Genomic DNA, 23,802 nt, shown 5'->3' with positions numbered 1-23,802 from the left:
TAGGAGTAAAAAAGAAGAAAACACATATATGCCGCATTAAAAACACAATGGGCATAGATGCGTTTTCTTCATGGAATACTCAAGGACTTGGTAGGAATAAGTGTATAAAATTGTAGATCTCTAGCTGGGTGCTAAAGAAGAAATATTGGCCATTTTAAATTCTTAATGTATTTATTTTCTACATGTAATTGAAGGAACCCCAGGCAACTAGATGGTACATACAGATTGGTATGTTAAATATTGATTATGAAATGTGTTAGTCCAATGGAATGAGAGGAACCCTACGTTTTTATATGTAAAAAAGAAGAAACGCACATATGCCGCATCAAAAACGCAATGGGCATAGATGCGTTTTTTTCAGGGAATGCTCAAGGACTTGGTATGAACAAGTGTATGTAATGGTAGAACTCTAGCCGGTTGCTAAAGGAAAAATATTGGCGATCTTCTGTTTTTACTATTAAACTTTTTTTCTCTGCATGAAATTGGATAGCAATTGTAGACACCTGAAAGAATCGGCAGGCCGGATCTGACGTCTGGTAACTGACCAATGAAACAATGTTATACACAAGAGGTGCACTATAAAAGAGGGGACTTGAGAGGGGGATGAATACCACTGAGGAAGGGGTGAACATTGGGACCCCGAAACGCGTCTGGTGCTACATCCCCCACTTTTGCTGCACGGAAGGACTGATTACCGAATATCGACCGCCATTGACCAGAGGTGTGTTGCTTTAATCAACGAAAGTTGAAAGCACAGAATTCTCGAGGATTCCATTAGCGAAAATCTCCCGATAAAATAGTGCTACAAACATCGGAGGCACGTTTGGGGAGTGAGAAACATCTCGAGGCCTGGCAATAGGTGAAGTCGATTCAAAGGTAAAGTGACTTGCAAGTTATTGAGTAGCGGGATGCCGCTACCTACCCTGTTTAAGCGGGACGCCGCTGTTTCAGGTGTGGGTAAATTGTCATATGGACATAGTTCCTTGTTCTTGAAATTATCGGATACTATTAATTGACTTTCTGCAGGACATTGCACATAACCGATTTTTATCAGAATAGATTTTTTTATCATCATCGTTTTTAGGGTGTATATCCCTTTTATGGACACTGGGTCGAATATTTTACCGAATATTTCTCGAACACTTACCGATTATTGTATTTGTCATTTCGAGTGTATGTATGGTCACCATTCAATAATTTGATTTGCAGTATATTTGTAGTATTGTCCACATCTACATGAGGTTGTCACCTATTATCCATATATAAAGCTAATACCTACAACTTTAGCTGTTATTCGTTATTGATTTTATCGTCGGCTGTAATATCAGTTAAATAAAACCATGTAAACATTCACAGTGCAGGTGGAAAAAGTATGTGAACCCTTGAATTTAATAACTGGTTGAACCTCCTTTGGCAGCAATAACTTCAACCAAACGTTTCCTGTAGTTGCAGATCAGACGTGCACAACAGTCAGGAGTAATTCTTGACCATTCCTCTTTACAGAACTGTTTCAGTTCAGCATAATTCTTGGGATATCTGGTGTGAATCGCTTTCTTGAGGTCATGCCACAGCATCTCAATCGGGTTGAGGTCAGGACTCTGACTGGGCCACTCCAGAAGGCGTATTTTCTTCTGTTTAAGCCATTCTGTTGTTGATTTACTTCTATGCTTTGGGTCGTTGTCCTGTTGCAACACCGATCTTCTGTTGAGCTTCAGCTGGTGGACAGATGGCCTTAAGTTCTCCTGCAAAATGTCTTGATAAACTTGGGAATTCATTTTTCCTTTGATGATAGCAATCCGTCCAGGCTCTGACGCAGCAAAGCAGCCCCAAACCATGATGCCCCCACCACCATACTTCACAGTTGGGGTGAGGTTTGATGTTGGTGTGCTGTGCCTCTTTTTCTCCATACATAGTGTTGTGTGTTTCTTCCAAACAACTCAACTTTGGTTTCATCTGTGCACAGAATATTTTGCCAGTACTGCTGTGGAACATCCAGGTGCTCTTGTGCAAACTGTAAACGTGCAGCAATGTTTTTTTGGACAGCAGTGGCTTCCTCTGTGGTATCCTCCCATGAAATCCGTTCTTGTTTAGTGTTTTACGTATCGTAGATTCGCTAACAGGCATGTTAGCATATGCCAGAGTCTTTTGTAAGTCTTTATCTGACACTCTAGGATTCTTCTTCACCTCATTGAGCAGTCTGTGCTGTGCTCTTGCAGTCATCTTTACAGGACGGCCACTCCTAGGGAGAGTAGCAGCAGTCCTGAACTTTCTCCATTTATAGACAATTTGTCTTACCGTGGACTGATGAACAGCAAGGCTTTTGGAGATACTTTTATAACCCTTTCCAGCTTTATGCAAGTCAACGATTCTTAATCGTAGGTCTTCTGAGAGCTCCTTTGTGCGAGGCATCATTCACATCAGGTAATGCTTCTTGTGAAAAGCAAACCCAGAACTGGTGTGTGTTTTTTAAAGGGCAGGGCAGCTGTAACCAACACCTCCAATCTCATCTCATTGATTGGACTCCAGTTGGCTGACACCTCACTCCAATTAGCTCTTGGAGATGTCATTAGTCTAGGGGTTCACATACTTTTTCCACCTGCGCTGTGTGTTCAATAAAAACATGGTAACATTTAATTCTTTCTGTGTTATTAGTTTAAGCAGACTGTGATTGTCTATTGTTGTGACTTAGATGAAGATCAGATCACATTTTATGACCAATTTCCTGCAGAAATCCATATCATTCCAAAGGGTTCACATACTTTTTCTCGCAACTGTATATGCGATAAGAGACATTATTTTTACCACACCTACCACACCTATCAGAGGAAATCTAGCCTTGTTTGCATGAGGTCCGCATCTAGGCATTAATAAGGGACTGTGACTTTAAATAAATTGTCTATTGGTTTTTACTGTCATATTTGTCTGATTATCCATTCTAGCTAAATTGTTAATGTGCACCAGTATACACTCACCTAAAGAATTATTAGGAACACCATACTAATACGGTGTTGGACCCCCTTTTGCCTTCAGAACTGCCTTAATTCTACGTGGCATTGATTCAACAAGGTGCTGATAGCATTCTTTAGAAATGTTGCCCCATATTGATAGGATAGCATCTTGCAGTTGATGGAGATTTGAGGGATGCACATCCAGGGCACAAAGCTCCCGTTCCACCACATCCCAAAGATGCTCTATTGGGTTGAGATCTGGTGACTGTGGGGGCCATTTTAGTACAGTGAACTCATTGTCATGTTCAAGAAACCAATTTGAAATGATTCGAGCTTTGTGACATGGTGCATTATCCTGCTGGAAGTAGCCATCAGAGGATGGATACATGTTCTCATTCTGTTTACGCCAAATTCGGACTCTACCATTTGAATGTCTCAACAGAAATCGAGACTCATCAGACCAGGCAACATTTTTCCAGTCTTCAACAGTCCAATTTTGGTGAGCTCGTGCAAATTGTAGCCTCTTTTTCCTATTTGTAGTGGAGATGAGTGGTACCCGGCGGGTTCTTCTGCTGTTGTAGCCCATCCGCCTCAAGGTTGTGCGTGTTGTGGCTTCACAAATGCTTTGCTGCATACCTCGGTTGTAACGAGTGGTTATTTCAGTCAACGTTGCTCTTCTATCAGCTTGAATCAGTCGGCCCATTCTCCTCTGGCCTCTAGCATCCACAAGGCATTTTTGCCCACAGGACTGTCGCATACTGGATGTTTTTCCCTTTTCACACCGATCTTTGTAAACCCTAGAAATGGTTGTGCGTGAAAATCCCAGTAACTGAGCAGATTGTGAAATACTCAGACCGGCCCGTCTGGCACCAACAACCATGCCACGCTCAAAATTGCTTAAATCACCTTTCTTTCCCATTCTGACATTCAGTTTGGAGTTCAGGAGATTGTCTTGACCAGGACCACACCCCTAAATGCATTGAAGCAACTGCCATGTGATTGGTTGACTAGATAATTGCATTAATGAGAAATAGAACAGGTGTTCCTAATAATTCTTTAGGTGAGTGTATATTCTAGTGAGCTTCCCCTTTTCTATCCTTCGGATATGTCTAAATGTCTGCAGCTGCACCTATCTCCAGAACGGGGTCTCCCCAAATCCCTGTACCATTGGGTGAAATGTCCATTAGTTACCACATTCAAGTAGAGAATAAATCACACACGTGCATGCCTATCTCTATTCACTTCTATGGGAGATAGTAGATGCTCTTCTGTTTCTGTATCTTTCATAGAAATGAATGGGCTGAACCATGCATATACTGGTCAGGGGACCCCTTATAATGGAAGATGGGTGAGGGTCTTGAATGTGGCACATATAACTAACAGTAATAATGGCATATCCTGTGGAATACCCCATTTAATATAGTGTTTATATGCTTATTAGAGTTGAGCGGACACCTGGATGTTCGGGTTCGACGGGTTCGGCCGAACTTCAGAAAAATGTTCGAGTTCGGGACCCGAACTTGACCCCGAACCCCATTGAAGTCAATGGGGACCTGAACTTTTGAGCACTAAAATGGCTGTAGAAATTTCATGGAAAGGGCTGGAGGGCTGCAAATGTCGTCCAAATGTGGTTAAGAGCATGGCAAGTGCTCTGCAAACAAATGTGGATAGGGAAATGACTTTAAATAACATAAAATACGTAAAAATAAAACATACAAATCTTGATCTAGGAGGACCAGGTCCATATAGAGTAGGAGGCGGTGGATGTGGCGGTGTAGGTGGAAGTGGCGGTGGAGGAGGAGGAGGTAGCCTACACTGCTTTTTGTTTTAAAATTTATTTTTATTTTTTTAAATTAGGGTACACCCCAGAACATTGGGGTGTACAATATAACCCTCCAGTCGTGCTAAACACACGTTCAGACAATACACCGGCTGCAGGGCAGGCCAGCACCTCCAAAGCGTAAAGGGCAAGCTCAGGCCATGTGCCCAATTTGGAGACCCAGAAGTTGCAGGGGCTGACCCCTGTCAGTTAGTTCGTGTAGGCGTGTGCATACTTACTGCCCCACCATGTCGCACGTCCCCGTAATGTTCACGATCCAATTTGATATCTGCTCTATCAACTTTCGATGTTCTTTTATGCGCCTACCATGGTGATTACGGGTGGGGGGGGGAATCAAGGTTCCAGGCCGGAGAGGGAGCGTGAGAAAAAGAGACCAAATTTAAGGGAGATAAATTTATAAAAAAATTGAAGAAATGTGGGAAAAGCTATTGAGGCGCAAATGTGGGACAATTTACAGAAGCCCAAATGTGGGCCAAAAGAGTCAAGCGGAATTGTGGGAAAAGCTATTGAGGCGCAAATGTTGGCCAAAAGAGTATAGCGGAAATGTGGGACAAAGTATTGAAGCTTAAATGTGGTACAACTTGTTTAAGTTTAAGCATTGAATCAAAGGAGGTGGCGCGCATCAATTAGAGAAGCATTTCAGAAATTTTATTTCCTGTCACCTATGCAGAGCAGGGGTTTATTCACGTCTAAAATTGTATAATGTCAACCCAAGAAACAGAAAAATTACAGAAATGAATTAACCTGTCTACTTGGTAGAGCAGGGGTCTATGACAGAAAACAATTGTTTATTGTCACCCGGAAATGTAAAATAAAAATTATTGAAATTTATTAAGCTGTCAACTAGGTAGGGGAGGGGTATATTATACCCAAAAATTGGTGAATTTGACCAAAAAAAACGTTTTACCGGTCTAATAGGTATAGCAGTGGTACATCACACCAAAAAATTGCTGAATTTCCCCAGAAAATGTAACTGCCATTTATTTTTTTTATTTTTTTTACCGGTCTAATAGGTATAGCAGTGGTACATCACACCAAAAAATTGCTGAATTTCACCAGAAAATGTAAATGACAAAGTAGTGAAATGATATAAAATATAACACGTACAAAAAAAAAATTAGATTTATGAGGTGGAGTTCTATATGGAATAGGAGTTTGAGGAGGCAGTGGACGTAGCGGAGTAGGTGGAAGCGGCGGTGGAGGAGGACGAAATAGCCAACACAGATTTTTGGTTTTAATTTAATTTTGTAAAATTAAGGTACTGTACACTCCAAAAGAGTGTGAAATATCCAAAATACAAACATGAGCAATTGCGCTGCAGTATAACAATGGCTGCTTAGTGCCGGTATACATGTCTATTCTGCACACCCAGACCCAGAAGTTGAAGGGGGCAGACCCGTCATTCAGTACATGTAGGCGTGTGCACACATACTGCTCCACCATGTTGGTGAAATGCTGCCTGCTGCTAAGACGTTCCATATCAGCTGGTGCTGCTGGTTGTTGTGGCGTGCTGACAAAGCTTTTCCACATTTCGGCCATGCTAACCCTGCCTTCTGAGGTGCTGGCGGTGCCCCAGCTGCGTTGGCGACCTCTTCCTCGTCCTCTGCCTTCGCCTTGTTCTTCCACTGTACCCCCACTGTCAGGTGGGAATGCCACCAGCAGCGCGTCTACCAGCGTGCGCTTGTACTCGCGCATCTTACGATCACGCTCCAGTGACGGAATTAAGGACGGTACGTTGTCCTTGTAACGGGGATCCAGCAGCGTGGCCACCCAGTAATCAGCACAAGTTAGAATGTGGGCAACACAGGCACCAGTGATGGCCATGAGCTGGTCTGGTTGCCACCCTGCTGTGAACATGGTTCCTCCTCCTCCATCTCCTCCTCCTCATCCTCCACCTCGTCATCCTCCAGAACTGTGGCCTGGCTGGACAATTGTGTACCTTGGGTTTGCGAGTGCAGGAACCCACCCTCGGAGCCACTTGGGAATGACTAGCCGGAAACCCTACGAAATGATCCCTCTTCCTCCTCCTCCTCCTGTGCCACATCCTCTTCCATCATCGCCAGGAGCGTTTTTTCAAGGAGGCATAGAAGTGGGATAGTAAACGCTGAGAATAGCGTTATCGGCACTGGCCATGTTGGTGGAGTACTAGAAACAGCGCAACAAGGAACACAGGTCTCGCATGGAGGCCCAGTCATTGGTGGTGAAGTGGTGCTGTTCCGCCGAGCGACTCACACGTGCGTGCTGCAGCTGAAACTCCACTATCGCCTGCTGCTGCTGGCACAGTCTGGCCAGCATGTGCAAGGTGGAGTTCCACCTTGTGGGCACGTCGCATATGAGGCGGTGAGCGGGAAGGCCGAACTTACGCTGCAGCACTGACAGGCGAGCAGCAGCAGGGTGAGAACGCCGAAAGCGCGCACAGACGGCCCACACTATATGCAGCAGCTCTGACTAATTTTTAAGGAATCTCTGCACCACCAAATTCAGCACATGCGCCAGGCAAGGGATGTGTGTCAAACCGGCTTTACCCCTGGCTGTGCTGAAGTTGGTGGTGAAGGTGTTAAGCTGACCGGATGAGGAGCTGGTAGAGGATGAGGAAGCAGAGTAGGAGGAGGAAGCAACAGGAGGCAAACTGAAGCGCCCTGCAATCCTCGGTGGTGGAAGGACATGCGCCTTACTGCTATCCTCCTCAGGCCCAGCCGCCACTGCATTTACCCAGTATGCTGTTATGGAGATATATAACAGCCCTGACCGTGCTTACTGGTCCACGTATCCGTAGTCAGGTGCACCTTGCCACAGATGGCATTGCGCAGTGCACACCTGATTTTGTCCCCTACTTGGTTGTGAAGGGAAGGGATGGCTCGCCTTGAAAAGTAGTGGCGGCTGGGCACAATGTACTGTGGGACAGCCACCGCTATAATGCCTTTAAAACTATCCGTCTCCACCAGACAGAATGACAGCATTTCAAAGGCCAGTAATTTAGAAATGCTGGCCTTCAGGGCTAGGGATTGCGGGTGGGTAGGGGGGGTACTGCCTCTTCCTCTCCAGCGTTTGGGATATGGAGAGCTGAACGCTTCCGTGGGACATTGTGGAGATGCTTGGTGACCCAGGTGTTGGTGTTGCTGGCAGATCCTCTGTTTGCGGGGTGGCAGTTGGCACTGTCACTCCAGAGGTGGATGAAGAGGCTGCGACTGCAGCAGAAGAGGAAGCAGGAGGAGCCAGAGACATTTCTTGGTTTTTGAGGTGTCTACTCCACTGCAGCTCGTGGTTTGCACTTAAATGCCTGATCATGCAGATTGTGCTCAGGTTGAGAACGTTTATGCCTCGCTTCAGGCTCTGATTGCACAGCGTGCAAAACACTCGTGTCTTGTCGTCAGCACATTGTCTGAAGAACTGCCACGCCAGGGAACTCCTTGGAGCTGGCTTTGGTGTGCTCGGTCCCTTGCTTCGGTGGGCAGTAGGAGGCGTACTGTCTAGAGGACGGCCGCTCCGCTTTTGCACCCTGCGCCCTCTTCTGCTGTGCTGGTGGCTCTGTGCGACCACCGCCTCTTCCTCCGAACTACATAGGTCACTCGCATGACCTTGATTCCATGTGGGGTCGAGGACCTCATCGTCCTCCACATCATCTTCCACCCAGTCTTCACCCCTGCCTTCCTTGTCGGTCTGCATACTTTCGAAAGCCCCAGCAGTTGGCACCTGTTTTTCGTCATCATCCAAGACATGCTGCGATGGTCCTCCCATGTACTCATCTTGAAAGATAAGTGGTTGGACATCGGTGCACTCAATCTCTTCCACTTCTGGGGCAGGGCTAGGTGGATGGCCCTGAGAAACCCTGCTAACAGAGTCATCAAAAAGCAGAAGAGACTGCTGCATGACTTGGGGCTCAGACTGCTTGGCTGATTTGCAAGAGGGTGAGGTGAAAGACTAATGGACATCGGCTGCAGGTGCCAACTGTGGTCGTTCAGCAGGAGACTGGGTGGGAGACAATGTGAAGGAACTGGATCCACTGTCAGCAACCCAATCTACTATCGCCTGTACTTGTTCAGGCCTCACCATTCGTAGAGCAGCATTAGGCCCGACCAAATACCGCTGCAGGTTTTGTCGCCTACTCGCACCTGAGAAAGGGGTTTCACTTGTGCATGTAGCTGGCACAGATCGACCATGTCCTCTCCCTGCAACAGGAGCTCCACCAGCAGCACCACGACCTGGGCCACATCCCTTATTTGACGCTCTCCTCATATTTTTCGAATTTAGGATCTTGCCCTAAATGGGTGTTTAATTAATAGTAGAATAGAACGACAGTATGTAAAGGGTGTATCTCACATGGTCTGAACCAGTGTAGGCCTGAATTAAATATTTCTTTGCCCAAAATGGCTGTATTTCAAATGGCTGTATTTCAAATGCCTGATTCAAACCCCTGTATGTAGAGGGGGTATCTCACACGGTCTGAACCAGTGTAGGCCTGAATTAAATATTTCTTTGCCCAAAATGGCTGTATTTCAAATCCCTGAATCAAACCCCTGTATGTAGAGGGAGTATCTCACAGGGCCTGAACCTGTGTAGGCCTAAATTAAATATTTCTTTGCACAAAATGGCTGTATTTCAAATGGCTGTATTTCAAATGCCTGCATCAAACCCCTGTATGTAGAGGGGGCTTCTTACAGGGCCTGAACCAGTGTAGGCCTAAATTAAATATTTATTTGCACAAAATGGCTGTATTTCAAATGCCTGCCTCAAACCCCTGTATGTAGAGGGAATATCTCACAGGGCCTGAACCAGTGTAGGCCTAAATTAAATATTTCTTTGCACAAAATGGCTGTATTTCAAATCCCTGAATAAAACCCCTGTATGTAGAGGGAGTATCTCAAAGGGCCTGAACCAGTGTAGGCCTAAACTAAATATTTCTTTGCACAAAATGGCTGTATTTCAAATGGCTGTATTTCAAATGCCTGATTCAAACCCCTGTATGTAGAGGGAGTATCTCACACGATCTAAACAAGTGTAGGCCTTAAGTAAATATTTCTTTGCCCAAAATAGCTGTATTTAAAATGGCTGTATTTCAAATCCCTGAATCAAACCCCTGTATGTAGAGGGAGTATCTCACAGGGCCTGAACCAGTGTAGGCCTAAATTAAATATTTCTTTGCACAAAATGGCTTTATTTCAAATGCCTGCATCAAACCCCTGTATGTAAAGGGGGTATCTCACACGGTCTGAACCAGTGTAGGCCTGAAGTAAATATTTCTTTGCCCAAAATGGCTGTATTTCAAATGGCTGTATTTCAAATCCCTGAATCAAACCCCTGTATTCAGAGTAAGTATCGCACAGGGACTGAACCAGTGTAGGCCTAAACTAAATATTTCTCTGCACAAAATGGCTGTATTTCAAATGGCTGTATTTCAAATGCCTGATTCAAACTCCTGTATGTAGAGGGGGTATCTCACACGGTCTGAACCAGTGTAGGCCTGAAGCAAATATTTCTTTGCCCAAAATGGTTGTATTTCAAATGGCTGTATTTCCAATCCCTGAATCAAACCCCTGCATGTAGAGGGAGTATCTCTCAGGGCCTGAACCAGTGTAGGCCTAAAATCAATATTTCTTTGCACAAAATGGCTGTATTTCAAATGGCTGTATTTCAAATGCCTGATTCAAACCCCTGTATGTAGAGGGGGTATCTCACACGGTCTGAACCAGTGTAGGCCTGAAGTAAATATTTCTTTGCCCAAAATGGCTGTATTTCAGATCCCTGAATCAAACCCATGTATGTAGAAGGGAGTATCTCACAGGGCCTGAACCAGTGTAGGCCTAAATTAAATATTTATTTGCACAAAATGGCTGTTTTTCAAATGGCTGTATTTCAAATGCCTGCATCAAACCCCTGTATGTAGAGGGGTATCTCACAGGGCCTGAACCAGTGTAGGCCTAAATTAAATATTTATTTGCCCAAAATGGCTGTATTTCAAATGACTGTGTTTCAAATCCCTGAATCAAACCTCTGTATGTAGAGGGAGTATCTCACAGGGCCTGAAGTAAATATTTCTTTGCCCAAAATGGCTGTATTTCAAATGCCTGCATCAAACCCCTGTATGCAGAGCGAGTATCTCACAGGGCCTGAGCCAGTGTAGGCCTAAATTAAATATTTCTTTGCACAAAATGGCTGTATTTCAAATGGCTCTATTTCAAATGCCTGCATCAAACCCTTGTATGTAGAGGGAGTATCTCACAGGGCCTGAACCAGTGTAGGCCTAAATTAAATATTTCTTTGCACAAAATGGCTGTATTTCAAATGGCTGTATTTTAAATGCCTGCATCAAACCCCTGTATGTAGAGGGAGTATCTCACGCGGCCTGAACCAGTGTAGGCCTAAATTAAATATTTCTTTGCACAAAATGGCTGTATTTCAAATGGCTGTATTTCAAATGCCTGAATCAAACCCCTGTATGTAGAGGGAGTATCTCATAGGGCCTGAACCAGTGTAGGCCTAAATTAAATATTTCTTTGCCTAAAATGGCTGTATTTCAAATGGCTGTATTTCAAATCCCTGAATCAAACCCCTGTATGTAGAGGGGGTATCTCACACGGTCTGAACCAGTGTAGGCCTGAAGTAAATATTTCTTTGCCCAAAATGGCTGTATTTCAAATGGCTGTATTTCAAATCCCTGAATCAAACCCCTGTATGTAGAGGGAGTATCTCACAGGGCCTGAACCAGTGTAGGCCTGAATTCAATATTGGTGCACCAAATGGCGGTATTTCGAATGGCTGTATTTTCAAATGCCTGAATCCAAACCCTGTATGTAGAGGGTGTATCTCACATGGCCTGAACCAGTGTAGGCCTGAATTCAATATTGGTGCACCAAATGGCGGTATTTAAAATCTCTGAATTTAACCCAAATGTATTAAGGGTGTATCTCACAATGACATCTACATCAAAGGCTGCCAACTAAATTTTTTGTGCCCAAACGAGTGTTTGTTTAACAACTGAATTTGACAGCAGTATATAAGCCTGTAATTTCACCCGTGCTGATGCTGCAAGGCCTGAAAATAGTGTTTTTTGTCAAAAAAGTGTGTTTTTCAAACCCCAGAAAATGATGGGTGTATTTCTAGCTTAAATTGCACACTGACTTAGGCCTCATGCACACGACCGTATTTTGTTTCCGTGTCCGATCCGTTTTTTTTGCGGATAGGATGCGGACCCATTCATTTCAATGGGTCTGCAAAAAACGCGGACAGCACACCGTGTGCTCTCCGCATCCATATGTCCGTTCCGTTGCTCCGCAAAAAAAATAGTGCATGTCCTAATTTTTTCTAGTTAGCGGACAAGGATAGGCATTATTACAATGTATCCGCAAAAAAAACTGATCCGCAAAAAAAACAGATCCGCAAAAAAAAACGGATGCCATACTGAACGTCATCCGTTTTTTTTGCGGATCTGCAATTTGCGGACTGCAAAACACATAGTCGTGTGCATGTAGCCTAATCAAGATGTTGTAGATTGCCAAAAAAGTGTTTTTTTGGTAACAGAATATGAAAGCTGTATATATTAAACTTGAATTTAACACTTGCAGATCTAGAAAAAACAGTTTTTTGAAAAAAAAATAAGTGTGTTTTTAAAACCCCAGAAAATGATGGGTCTATTTCTAGCTTAAATTGCACACTGACTAATTTAAGATGTTGTAGATTGCCAAAAAAGTGTTTTTTTTGTAACAGAATATGAAAGCTGTATATATTAAACTTGAATTTAACACTTGCAGATCTAGAAAATACAGTTTTTTTAAAAAAAAATTGTGTTTTTCAAAGCCCAGAAAATGATGGGTGTATTTCTAGCTTAAATTGCACACTGACTAATCAAGATGTTGTAGTTTTCCCAAAAAAATGTTGATTTGCAATGTCCCAAAAGCTCAGATGCAGTGCTGCTGCACGGAGCTTGCATAAAATGGCCGCCGTCCACCTAACTAACAGAATTATAAGTTGTTGTTTTTTTTGTCAATGGCCTCAGGGCAGGGTAAAACGATTGTGCCCTGCACCCAAACAACTATTTCTCTGTAGATCGCTGAGTTAGATTCTCTCCTATTCTCTCCCTGAAATCACAAGTCCAGCAGCATCCTCTCCCTACACTTGTAACAGCAGAGTGACGTGCAGCGCTACGTGACTCGAGCTTATATAGAGCCTGGGTCACATGCTGCTCTGGCCAATCACAGCCATGCCATTAGTAGGCATGGCTGTGATGGCTTATACGGTCGGACAGTTAACCGCTTGTTGATTGGCTGCTCTGCAGCCTGAACCCAAACTTTTACGGAAATGTTCGGGTTCGGGTCCGGGGTCCAAAAATCCTAAAGTTCGGTACGAACACGAACTTTAAAGTTCGGGTTCGCTCAACCCTAATGCTTATTGCTAACTAAACTATTTAACGATGTAGACAAGTGCAACTATTATAGTGTAGGACTTTGCAATATAATCAGTATATTCATTTTTCTAAATCAGAACATTAGTGAATTTTGTTTTTCGGCCGCAGCATAGACTGAACAAGGTGCTAGCCCCCTCACTGAAGAAGAGCATTCAGCTGGTCTGTTTGTGAAACTAGAAGTACTGTACACTCTAAATCTAGGAATTGTACTTTCCTACTATAGTTATTCCATGGTCAAATCAATTTTCACCAACACTTGAAGACAAAAAGATCAATGAGACATAGTTTTTATGTAATAAAAAACACAAAGAAAAGACCAGTCAAATATTATAATCATCATCCTCTTTATTAGAATGAAAATACAGGGTGGGCCATTTATATGGATACACCTTAATAAAATGGGAATGGTTGGTGATATTAACTTCCTGTTTGTGGCACATTAGTATATGTGAGGGGGGAAACTTTTCAAGATGGGTGGTGACCATGGCGGCCATTTTGAAGTCGGCCATTTTGAATCCAACTTTTGTTTTTTCAATAGGAAGAGGGTCATGTCACACATCAAACTTATTGGGAATTTCACACGAAAAACAATGGTGTACTTGGTTTTAATGTAACTTTATTCTTTCATGAGTTATTTACAAGTTTCTGACCACTTATAAAATGTGTTCAATGTGCTGCCCATTGTGTTGGATTGTCAATGCAACCCTTTTCTCCCACTCTTCACACACTGATAGCAACACCGCAGGAGAAATGCTAGCACAGGCTTTCAGTATCCGTAGTTTCAGGTGCTGCACATCTCGTATCATTTGAAGGCAATCGTCTATGCTGTGAAGATACGAGATGTGCAGCACCTGAAACTACAGATACTGGAAGCCTGTGCTAGCATTTCTCCTGCGGTGTTGCTATCAGTGTGTGAAGAGTGGGAGAAGAGGGTTGCATTGACAATCCAACACAATGGGCAGCACATTAAACACATTTTATAAGTGGTCAGAAACTTGTAAATAACTCATGAAAGAATAAAGTTACATTAAAACCAAGCACACCATTGTTTTTCTTGTGAAATTCCCAATAAGTTTGATGTGTCACATGACCCTCTTCCTATTGAAAAAACAAAAGTTGGATTCAAAATGGCCGACTTCAAAATGGCCGCCATGGTCACCACCCATCTTGAAAAGTTTCCCCCCTCACATATACTAATGTGCCACAAACAGGAAGTTAATATCACCAACCATTCCCATTTTATTAAGGTGTATCCATATAAATGGCCCACCCTGTACATTGAAAATACAGACTGTGCAGTAAAACTTATGAAACTGATCTTTTATTTACCTTTACAACAATATTTTGTCCTAATTTTCCTAAAGGCTTGTGCCACTTCGTTGTTCCTCAAACTATAAATTAATGGGTTCAACATAGGTATAATCACGCTATAGAACACGGATGCAACTCTGTCCTGGCTCATGGAATAAGTAGAAGAAGGTCTCAAGTACATGAACAGAATGGTGCTGTAGAATATGATGACAGCCGTAAAGTGAGAGGCACAGGTGGAGAACGCTTTCTTCCTCCCCTCCACTGAGCGAATTCGAAGAATGCTGGTTATAATGTAGGTGTAGGACACTATGATGGTGGTGAGGGAGCTTGTTTCTGCAAAACCTCCAAATATGAACATCAATATTTCATTCATGGTGGTCTTGATGCAGGACAATTTCAGGAGAGGAGGAACATCACAGTAGAAATGATCAATCTTGTTAGTCTTACAGAATGGTAGTCGAAAAGTGGTGATGGTATGTAGGGTTGCGTTAAGGTAACCTAGAGTATATGCACCAGCTACAAACAGTGCACAAATCTTTTTATTCATGACAACCGAATATAGTAGTGGGTTACATATTGCCACATAGCGATCATAGGCCATGATGCCCAACAAAAAGCATTCAGTGGTAACTGAAGCTGCAAAAAAATACATCTGTACCGCACATTCTTTGTAACCAATGGTTTTTGACTTTGACAAAAAATTCACCAATGTTTTGGGGGTGATAATGGTGGCATAGCACAGATCTAGGAATGACAGATTGTTGAGAAAAAAATACATAGGGGTGTGGAGACGAGAATCTGCCCTGATAGCCACTATGATGCCTATGTTACCAGTGAGAGTGATAATGTAGAAGATAAAAAAGAGGACAAAGAGTATAATCTCGAGTTTATGATTATCTGTTAGTCCAAGAAGAATAAATTCAGTAAAATGTGTGTTATTCCACTGTGCCATGTAAAATATTCCTGTAAGAAAGAAAGATTAGATTGTTCATATTTTTGTATTAGTATTTCTAGGAGTTCTATATTGATGGCCTATCATCAGGATAGACCATCAATATCTGATTGGGGGGTAGGGGTTGTCTAACTCCTGGTAACACAGCCGATCAGCAGTTTGAAGAGGCTGCAGTGCTTCAGTGAGTGCTACGGCTTCTTCCTAGGTCAGTGATGTAATGTTCATCAGTCACATGGCCTGTGTGCAGCTCAGTCCCATTCAAGTGAATGGGCCTGGAGTGTGATATAAAGCACAGCCAATGTATGGCGCTTTGCTTGGTATGCTGTGAGGAGGTCTCAGCTCTCACCATGACCTCTTCAAACGGCAAGGGTGCCGATAGTCGTACCCCCAGTGATCAGATATCGATGATCTATCCAGAGGCTAGGTCATCAATATTGTACTCCTGGAAAACCCCTTTAAATACGAATGAATGAGAGAAAAAATGGCTTGAGTATACCAGAAACAATGCCACTCATCATGGGCTGTGTCCGGCAGCTAAGCTCCATTCACTTGTATTTCTAGTAACAGTCAACCACTAAAATATTCCTAATGACTTTGCTCAGCTTATATTGATATAATTATTTGATATTTCTACTGCTTTAAAATCTAAATATAAAATTTGCTACAGTAAAATACATTAGATTCTTGGTGATACACGGATGCTGCATTACTCACTCACTGATTAGACATGAGACATACCTGTATTTTCCAGATTTAAGGGGCGGTCCAGAATTCTACTGTTCAACAGTCTGACACCCCCCACACAACTGATCAGCTGTCCTGCGGTGGTTCTGGCACAGGTAGTTGGCACCAGAACTACACAGCTCTGTCTATTGCATTGTTGATGAAGCTAGCTACTGCACTGCTGCTCCAATTCCCTTTAGTGGGAGCAGTGCTGCAGTGACCAAGTCAATCCACTACACAGTGGACACAGCAGTGTAGTTCCAGTGCCGCAGTTACAGTAGAGTATCTGATTGGTGGGGGTGTGGGGTGTTGGATCTTTGCTCATCAGATATTGATGGGCAATTCTGAGGATAGGTCATCAATAGACAAACCCTTTAAGACAGTGGTGGCTTAAAGTATGGATCTGTATTTCATACTCCATGGTCACAGCTCTGCAATGGGAAATGGGAATCTTACAAAAAAAAAAAAAAAAACAATACTCATGAGCAATACTCAGGCACACCATATAAAGCAACACCATACCTTATCACATTGCTAATATCTATACTGGTCCATTATATATTCTGCATGTTTAACAGCAATGGGTCTATAAGTAAAACCAACCACAACTATTAGGACATAACACATTACATATATTACAGTTATTGTTTTATTTCTGTTACATATTTATCTAGTTAATGGGTAGAAATGAATATTAAGCATTACAGTTAAAAGGAGGGCAGAAACTAGTGGTAAAATATGAAAAATAATACTAAAAAAATGTGAATGCGATTTATTTGGTGAGCTCATGAGGGTTTGGCTATGTTCAGTGCACATAATAAATCCGTCATTATGTGCAGATGCCAATGGTATCCCTTTGACCTGACAGATGCCAAAAGAGCGTTTTGTAGGCATACATTTTTGGCATCCATTGACTATGCCATTCCATACAGAGTCATCCAGTTTTCTTATAAAATGGATCCATACAGGTGATGTACTGTATGTCACTGCATGCTCACGTGTCATAGACTTCTGGAGCAACACGTCAGTAAATACTTTCAATGATGATGATGTGACGTTGACAGGGCCTTACTGCTGTTATTATTTTACAGTTCAGAGTAGTTACTGTTAATATGCTGAAATGAGTATTCTGAGACATGGACATATTTCTTATACTTTGAGGTCTTTTTTTGTTGTTGTCTGTGCCTGATTTTGGCGAAGTGTTCCAGAAAAGCAAGAAAGGAGCCTGTTGACCTTGCATGTATCTGCATTTCTTATTTAGTAGGAGAAGTGAGTCCCTCGCTCTGCCAGTGCTGCCATCCCAGCTTCTAGTTGGGTAAGTATTAGGCCTCTTTTTTTTTTTTTCGTTTACGGGCCGTTTTTTGCGTTCCGTATACGGAACCATTCATTAAAAAAAAAAAAAACAGAATGTACTCCGTATGCATTCCGTTTCCGTTCTGTTGAAAGATAGAACATGTCCTATTACTGCCCGCAAATCGTGTTCCGTGGCTCCATTCAATGGGTCCGCAAAAAAAAACGGAACACATACGGAAATTCATCCCTATGTCTTCCGTATCCGTTCCGTTTTTGTGGAAACATATATTGAAAATGTTACGCCCAGCCCAGTTTTTTCTATGTAATTACTGTATATGCCATACGGAAAAACGGAAAGCAAAAACGGAACAGAAACGGAAACAAAAAACAGAACAACGGATCCGTGAAAAACGGACCGCAAAACACTGAAAAAGCCATACGGTCGTGTGCAATAAGCCTAAGGCTCCATTCACATGTCCGTGGTGTGTTGCGGACCCGCAAATTGCGGATCCGCAACACACCTGCCCGGCACCCCTATAGAAATGCCTATTCTTGTCCGCAAGCTGCGGACAAGAATATGACATGTTCTATCCTTTACGGAGCTGCGGACCCGAAGATCGGCGCCGCGCTTCGCAAATGCCGATGCGGACAGCACACTGTGTGCTGTCCGCATCCATTCCATCCCCATAGAAAATGAATGGGTCCGCACCCGTTCCGCAAAATTGCGGAACGGATGCGGACCCATTTGCGGACGTGTGAATGGAGCCTTAATCAAATGAAGAAAGGTCAGTTTTTATAAATAACCCGAGAACCTCTTGAGGAGGTATATGTACGGCGGAGGTCTGGTCTTTAACCCCTTAGTGACCAAGCACATTTTTAAAAATGGCATTCCAAGAACTATAACTTTTTTGTTTTTTCATCAATGTACTTGTATGAGGTCTTATTTTTTGCAGGACAAGTTATAGTTTTTAATGCACCATTTTGGGTACATATAATGACTGATTAAAGCCAGCTGTTTAGCTAAAACCTCCTTTGTTTACATCAGTAAAAAGGCGTATTAGTGGTCACTAAGTTTTAAACATGTCGCCTGCTCACACATGCAGTGGGTGCCTTAGCCGCGGCAGATTGTGTGCGATCAGCCATAGCCATAAATGACCACAATGGTCAATCTAATGACTGCCAGTTATAGTTACCCAGGGTGACTTAAAACATTTTTTTTTTTAAATATTAAATAAAAAAATATAATAGTTCAAATCACCCCCCTTTATAAAAAGTGATCAAAAAGTCACACACTCTTCAAATTGGTATCACTGAAAAGTACAGATCGCTGTGCAAAAAATGAGCCCTCACACAGCACCGTACACGTAACTACGAAATAGTTATAGGGGGTCAGAATATAGTGATAATTTTTTTTTCTCAAAGGTTTTTTATTTTTTTTTGTATCATGGTATCGTTTTATCTGTACTGGCCTGGAGAATGAAGATAACAGGTCAATTTTACCGCAGAGTGTACAGTGTAAAAAATAAAAACCTTTGTCAGAATTGCATTTTTTCCCAATTCTACCCCATTTGGATTTTTTTCCCACTTCTCACTACATGGTATGCAACCGTAAATGGTGCCATTAGAAAGTACAACTTGTCCCACAAAAAAATAAGGCCTCATAAGGCTATGTGAACGGAAAAATAAAAAAGTTAGGACTATGGGAAGGTGGGGAGTGAAAAACAAAAACGCAAAAATGGAAAATCTCAGGGTCCTCAAAGGGTTAAAGTGGCCATACATTCTAATTTTAAGTTAATAAAAAATTGACAATTTTAATTAAAAAAATTGTTTTTCATGTGAAGTTTAACAAAGAGTGTTGCTTTAGCTTGAAAATTTTTTTTTGCCAATAATCAGACAAAAAATATTTAGCTCAAACAAAGATCAATCGTAGACAAAAGATCTTAATTTGAAAGAACATTCCCAGAAATATCTTTCGTCCATCCACCGGTTGAACATTAATGGCCAATTTGAACAACTGTAATGGCCAATAAGGACTAATATACTTATGGCCCTGTCTGTGAAATGATCATTCACTAGATGTTTGTTCAACTGCTGTTCAACCATCAACCAAATTCTATCTAATGTTTAAAAGAAGCTGTGAGATCAACTGCTCTGTTTGAATCAATGGTGAGAGGGCAAGTTCTGTTGGGATGGATGTCGGCACATCACTATAGTCTTTTCCTATTTCTAGGGATAGTATGCAAGTTTAACAAATTATCTGAATCATCTTGTTTAGACAGATGATACTTTGGGTAACACTTTATTAGGTATGTGTTTTGAATGCAATTCACTAATACACACTCATTCATGATTGCTACAAGACTGAGACGCATACATTTTTCACTAAATTGCACCAAACTGCAATGTGTGATGATAAAAAAATTTAAGATCGAGTTAAGATCATGTCACTTGACATAAAAGAAGCATATGTCCCCTGCCAATATTTTGGATCAAGTGAATATTATGTCCCTGTGATGAATAAATGAAGATTGTGTTCCTAACCTTAAGGCTTCTTGCACACGACGTATGTATTTTGCGCTCCGCAAATAACGGATCCGCAAAAAATATGGATGACGTCCGTGTGCATTCCGTATATTGCGGAACAGAACAGCTGGCCCCTAATAGAACAGTACTATCCTTGTCCGTAATGCAGACAATAATAGGACATTTTTTGAGGAACGGAAATACGGACATACGGAAACGGAATGCACACAGAGTACCTTTCGGGTTTTTTGCGGACCCATTGAAATGAATGGTTCCGCATATGTTCCACAAAAAAAAAAATGGAACAGACACGGAAATAAAATACGTTCGTGTGCATGAGGCCTGTCAGTTTCACTCTTAGGGTATACACGAGGGGTGAAAGCTTAATAGTGGCAGCTATTTATTAAATCCTGCAGTCTGATGACCTGAATCAATTTCAGCTCTCAAATATCTAAGCCCTTTTTAAAATGACAGTGGTAATGAGTGGAACCACTCCATTATATCTTCCCATCCCATCTAGGATTATGTAGTAAAGTGTGCTACCTGCCAAAATTGCAATTTTTTGTGGCCCTCAAATTAAAGTGGATCAACATTTCTTTGAGAACACACTATTATTATAGGCTATTATACAGTAGCTTGTACGAATAACACCACTGTCATAAAGTTCATGAAACAGTGCTATTTACTTGAAAACAAGTGAACAAGACTGTGAAAACTGCCATCAACCCTTGTGCTGGATCACCCGTTGCCAATGTTCTGATGGATATTCTTGGAAGTGTATTAACAAGAACTGTGCATCATCGTGGGTATCCATCAGAAAAGTCTCCTTCTTTGAAAATTCACACATCTCTCTGAAAAAGTGGCTACATGTTATTTAGCTCTGATGTTTGGAAACCTTGGAAAAAACTGTTGCACAACTGACTGTAATATCCAAACAAACCATAAGTGACGTTTATAACTTTCATCGTGAAGTATGTAGTGTCCATTTATTCACTAATCCAGTTTTGCTCGGTTGCCCCGGTCATTATGTTCACGTTTTTGAGTTTTGTTTTACTTGTAAGATAAAGTACCATCGTGGTTGTGCCCCAGATCATGAAAAATAAGTCTTTGGGAATGTGGACACATGCTACAATTCCAGCTGATGGGTATATGGAAGTTGTTTCTGCCAGAAGTGTTGAAACCCTAAAACTATTTGCAGGGACATATACTTCATTTGTGTTAAGTGAACATGATCAAGTAAAGATGACGTCCCCCTTAATGAAAATGGTGGTTGAGGTTAGGGACACAATCTTCATTTGTTCAATCAGGGGGACATATTCTTCACTTGATCCCAAAACCATGTGAAATGTAAAATACTTTTCAAATTATGAGTAACTTGTATAAGGGCACCCTGTACCCTAATGATGGTTGCTTCCCTGCTGTGTGAGAACGGGATGTTCTGTAGTACTGCTATTGATCTGTACCTCACAAGGGTTGCCTATCCCTGCTGTAGCATATCCATCTCAGTGTATTAGCTGCAATAAAAGTGTTAGCCTGAGTGCAAGGTAGACTATGTTTTCCATTAAAGTTTGTGTCATCATTACATATAAAATGCAATATAAATTATAGAAATGAATTATATGCACATGGTAAGAGAGCAAATATAATATTGATGAGGTCCTTATCTGTTTTAGCCTGACATAACACAGCACCTACCTGGTAAGCTATTTTGTTCAATGAAGGAGAGCAGGATTTATGGTTGTAGATATAGCAAATCTGAGTCCTTTGAGACTATTTTCCACATGGATTTTACATCCCACTGTACCATTCTTGTTTTTAAAGCTATTTATATTTTAGTACTATTTAACATAACTACCATAAACCATATATAAAATTTTTCCAACATATTTAAATTTATATAAAATTTCTTTTGAAATTGAATTCCTTCTTAAAGTGCACTTATCTCTTATAAATTCATTAATCTAAACTGGTGAAACTTTTCTTGTAACATTCTGCCTGTCTGCAGTCACCACTAGGGGGAGCCTTGGAACCTACTGAACTAATCAACATAAACTTTTAGAGAAAAAATACTAAACCATACATGCACTTAAAACAAGATAATCCTGTATTTAAAATTAAATCAAAAATATTGTAAGAAAGAATTCCTATTTGTGGACAACTTTAATAAAATACTGTAACTTTTCTCACTCCAAAGCCACAGTGCAGTGTACATTGGAAGTATATAGCATACAGTGGGATTTACCATGTGTCTACCTGTTGTCTGAAACACAAGCAGTGTCAGGCTGTATTGAGAGTAAATTCATCCAGAAGTCCTCTTCACCAGTAAGTACCAGTTGTCACGGTGCAGTGTGGTAAATACGCTCCACAGTGAACACAAAAGGGAAGGGAAAAGGTATCAGGCCTGGAACCTAGGGAAAGGTAAATAAGTCATACCTAGTGAGTCTCTATGCCAAGCCCTGACTACTATCAGTATGAACAGACCTAGATGGTAGGAATGCTCATACACAGGAACCTAAGCCCTATCTCACCCTAACAGGGCCCTGCAGATAGTGACAGGACAATGGATGGCCTATTCCTTTCCAGATAAAGGAATAGGAGACCCCGTCAGGCGTAATATCAGCAGGTAGGGGAAAACAACAAAGAAGATAAACTTAACTTCCAAAAGTATGCGGACGAGCAGGAACTCAGAGAGAACCAACACCAGGACTTCCACAAACAAGGAGCTATCAACCACATAGCATGATGGGTGAGACCAGACTAAATAGAGGAGGATGAGGAAGGAACACTTAAGCTACACCTGACACCAGAGGTGTGGTCCTCCCCAGCAACAACATGGAAAGTGAAACTAAAGAGGCTGTCAATCACGTGCAGCCAGTCTCCTCGATCTTCTAGTCCCTGTCACGGGCGGGACCGTGACACCAGTCTTTTCTTTGTCAAGAGAAAGGACAGTTCCCTTGGCCGTGTATCAATTAAAGTAGACTGAATAACAATACTGTAAAAAACAATTACCCTTTGTCACTAATTCCTGAGCTCTCTGGTAGGCTTCTTGGAGCCAGGATCTTCACGAAGTTGGATCTTCGAGGAGCTAACAGTTTGATCGAGATACAACACCGTGATTAGTGGCTGCTTTTAAAACCCAAGACGATCACTACCCTTTGGTCTTGGTAATGCTCCTGTGGTTTTTCAGGAATTTTTTAATGATGTTTTGTATGATCTCTATATGTGGACATCTATTTAGACATCCTGATCTTCACGTCTGACCACCCTCCAGTGCTTCAGGGAGAACAGACTTGAAAGGTGCTTCTTTGAAAATAACTTTTTACCATTCCTGAGCTACTGTCACGGCGGACAGGATATAGATACACAGATAACTAAACAAACAAGTTTTCTAGGCGAGAAGCTGGGGATAAGGTCACCTCCTAGCAAATCCCTAACTGCTCTCCCTATTCTGCTTTGCCCACATTCAGACCCTAATGGTGGGAATAATGTGTCCTCGTGCCTGGGCTGAGAATACCCTAGAATCCCTGAGATGGTGAAAGGGGAAAAGGGGCAGCCTGCTCCCTCAGAACCAGGAGGGGACAGACGACACTCAAACAGCCTAGACAGCAAACCAAAGAAATCAGAAACCAACTTATCTTATCTGAGCAGGAAAAGCCAATCCTTCACTCTTTGCTTCCACAGCCTGACAGAAGCTATAACCCGCACGGAACACTGGGAGGGGAGTAATTTAAACCAATGACCCCACCCAGTGCACCTGAAGGGAGGCGGATCTAGCACGACTCCAAAACAAAACAAATGACTAGACACGTGC

The 23,802-nt window shown here is 42.1% G+C and overlaps 1 protein-coding gene across 1 annotated transcript; it reads right to left on the bottom strand.

Annotated features, from left to right (window-relative positions):
- Positions 1 to 14,510: 14,510 nt before the first annotated feature.
- On the bottom strand, positions 14,511 to 15,452 carry LOC120993834 (olfactory receptor 1044-like). Its single transcript, XM_040422300.1, has one exon. It carries the CDS (start codon positions 15,450 to 15,452, stop codon positions 14,511 to 14,513), a length of 942 nt encoding a protein of 313 aa, XP_040278234.1.
- Between the last annotated feature and the right edge of the window lie 8,350 nt (positions 15,453 to 23,802).

This window comes from Bufo bufo, chromosome 3 (assembly GCF_905171765.1).
Source record: "Bufo bufo chromosome 3, aBufBuf1.1, whole genome shotgun sequence".
In the NCBI taxonomy this organism is placed as follows: Eukaryota; Metazoa; Chordata; class Amphibia; order Anura; family Bufonidae; genus Bufo; species Bufo bufo.
Note: the sequence above shows the minus strand (reverse complement) of the source record. Positions and strands in the feature narration are given on the sequence as shown.